Below are 2,367 nucleotides of genomic sequence, written 5' to 3' on the forward strand. Positions count from 1 at the left end.
CTAAGGAGTTGTGCGGAGACGGGACGGAAAGCCGAGAGCAGGGCCAGAATGCAGATTTCACTCATACTGCAGAGCTCGACTACTTCAGGGCCGATCTCCGTAACTGGTAAACTCGTAAAAACAACACAGTCACAACTTTCATAACGACACGGGCGGCCCCACTAGCGTCACTCTGAGGTAACAGCTTTTCTCTTCAATCGCTCCATGGGCCCCCCAAGGCGGGAGGCCTCCGCCACTACGGGTGGAAGGATGGGTCAATTCACGCTCCGGGAACAAGGCCGATTGAGCTCCACAAAAGGATTCGCAGGGCGGGGCGACCCGACGACACTCTCTCTCTCTCTCTCTCTCTGTCTCTTTCTCTGTCTCTCTCGCTCTCTCTCTGTCTCTTTCTCTGTCTCTCTCGCTCTCTCTCTGTCCTCTCTCTGTCTCTGTCTCTCCCTCCCGCCCCCCCGCCCCCCCCCCCTCATTGGTTGCGATCGCGAGGCTTTCCTCCCGGACTGGCCACTGGGGAGGCTCTGAGCCTGGTAGCAGCCCGCCTACTTGAACGCGCGTGCGCACGCGTGCCGGGCGCTCGCCACACTGAGCAGGCGCGGCCTCGTGTCGGCTGGTGGGTCGGGTGGAGCGGCGCGCTCTGCGTCCCGGCGCTCGGCTTTCCCTGCCGGTCCCGCCCTCCGTCGCGGCGGCGCGGTGCATCTTGGGATAGGGAGCGATCTCCGAGCGAGGCAGCAAGATGGACGCGGGATTCTTCCGCGTAAGTGGGAACGCGGGGATCTGGGGTGAGGTGAGGGGCTTATCGGTAAGGCCCGGCAGGAGGCCTGAGCTCGGGACGGGGTAGCCAGCGAGCGGAAGCTTCGAAGATCCTAAGGATCCTTGGTGCCAACGGACGCTCCCCTCTGCCCTGCGGCGGGGACCGGTGCGCCCCTGCGCAGTCTCCTCCTCCGGAATCGTCCCCCACTACGCGGCGGCGACGGTCGCCGGAAAATGGCGGCGGGAATGGCCCGAAGCGGTACCTCGCCGCCCGACCGCCTGCTTGGCGGGGCCTGCGGGCCGAGCCGTGCGCGTCGCCGGGTCCTGGGGCCTAGCGGACCCGCGAGGAGGAAGTTCCTGGGGGGAGGCCGGAGGGAAACCCTGAAGTGACGGGCGGCTGCAGGGTCCTGGGGAGGACGGACGGGTTTGGGGGTACCGCCCCAGGAGAGCGTGGACCGGAAGCAGCGTTAAGCCGCTTTTCTTGAGAAAGCGGGCGCCGACCCCCCCCCCCCCCCCTTCCTGGTCTACGCCTTCGCGAAGGCTCGGGGTCAGAGTTCGCGGGAGCTCCCGCCCAATTTGATATCCCTTCAGGGAGGGTAACGCCGATAATTTGTGGTTAGAACGTTTGAATCTGAGACTCTCGGGGCAGAGGGTGCAACAAAAAGTATGTGCGTGTATGGAGGCGGGGGAATGGGGTGGATCAACTCTTCTTCCCGCTCACCGTTCCTCACCCCTCACCCTCCCCGTTTGTTTTACCCTTTTGAAAGTCCGCTGGAGGAAGGTTGCCTCACTTGCAGACGGGGACGTTTTTTCGTCGTAGTTGGCCCTGAGGGCCCGTGCTTTACTGGGCGCTTGCTGGAGCCTGTTCGTCCCCTTTTTCACTCCTGTAGGGAATGAGCACCCAGTCGCGATCTAGATGGGCGGGCAAGTGACACTAATAGGACTAGAGTCTGCAAATTCTTTTTAATGCAGAACGGACCGTATAGAGACCAGTTGGTCTAAGTCAAAATCTATATGTCATGTAAGCTGGTTCTTTCCATTCTCTGGAGCATATAATATGCAGTTTGTATGTGTGTTCTTAAAGGAAAAGTTAAAAGAGGGGAAGACCGGGACTTTAGTAAAGATAGCTCTAGACACTCCAAAACCAGCATTGAAATTCCTTTTCAGTTGACTTTAAATGTGCTAACTAGGTTTTCATTAAAGTTTTGAGTGTTATTACAGGCATTTGACTTAACGCAGACAGTTATTTGACTGTTCTTAGGTTATGCAAACAGTACTATGGTTATTTATGTAATGATAGTTTCAATTGAGTTTATCAAATTTTCAGACTGCAGATGAACTCTCCATTTTGTAATTTCTATCAAAGTATTTTGTAGTAAATACTCAATATTTCTTGTAGTCTGAATGGAATATTTTGAAACACAGCCTATTCTTTTGATTTTTTATTTCCTATGGAAAGGAATTCCAAAAGAAAAAGAGCAAGATGGCTGACAAATTTTAAAACGAGGTTTGCTTTTAGTGTTGGTAAAAATCTGGAAGAAAAGGGTGCAGTGTTTATATACTGCCTACAGTTCCCTAGAGGAGTTGATTGGATTGGATTTCAGCTCTGAGTTAAAAGAT

The 2,367-nt window shown here is 55.0% G+C and overlaps 1 protein-coding gene across 4 annotated transcripts in view; it reads left to right on the forward strand.

The window, feature by feature from the left end:
• The first annotated feature begins 674 nt into the window (after window positions 1–674).
• SRRM1 (serine and arginine repetitive matrix 1) overlaps window positions 675–2,367 on the forward strand; it is a 29,449-nt gene continuing 27,756 nt past the window's right edge. Inside the window, exon 1 of one of the 4 annotated variants that reach the window (XM_065897554.1) lies at window positions 675–751. In XM_065897554.1, the coding sequence (XP_065753626.1) occupies window positions 731–751 (21 nt within the window). In that variant the 5' untranslated portion in view covers window positions 675–730. Of the gene's footprint in view, window positions 752–982; window positions 1,134–2,367 lie in introns of those variants that run through there. The other 3 variants (XM_065897529.1, XM_065897537.1, XM_065897546.1) reach the window with 3 other exon arrangements.

The sequence above is a fragment of the Phocoena phocoena genome, chromosome 1 (genome assembly GCF_963924675.1).
Source record: "Phocoena phocoena chromosome 1, mPhoPho1.1, whole genome shotgun sequence".
In the NCBI taxonomy this organism is placed as follows: domain Eukaryota; kingdom Metazoa; phylum Chordata; class Mammalia; order Artiodactyla; family Phocoenidae; genus Phocoena; species Phocoena phocoena.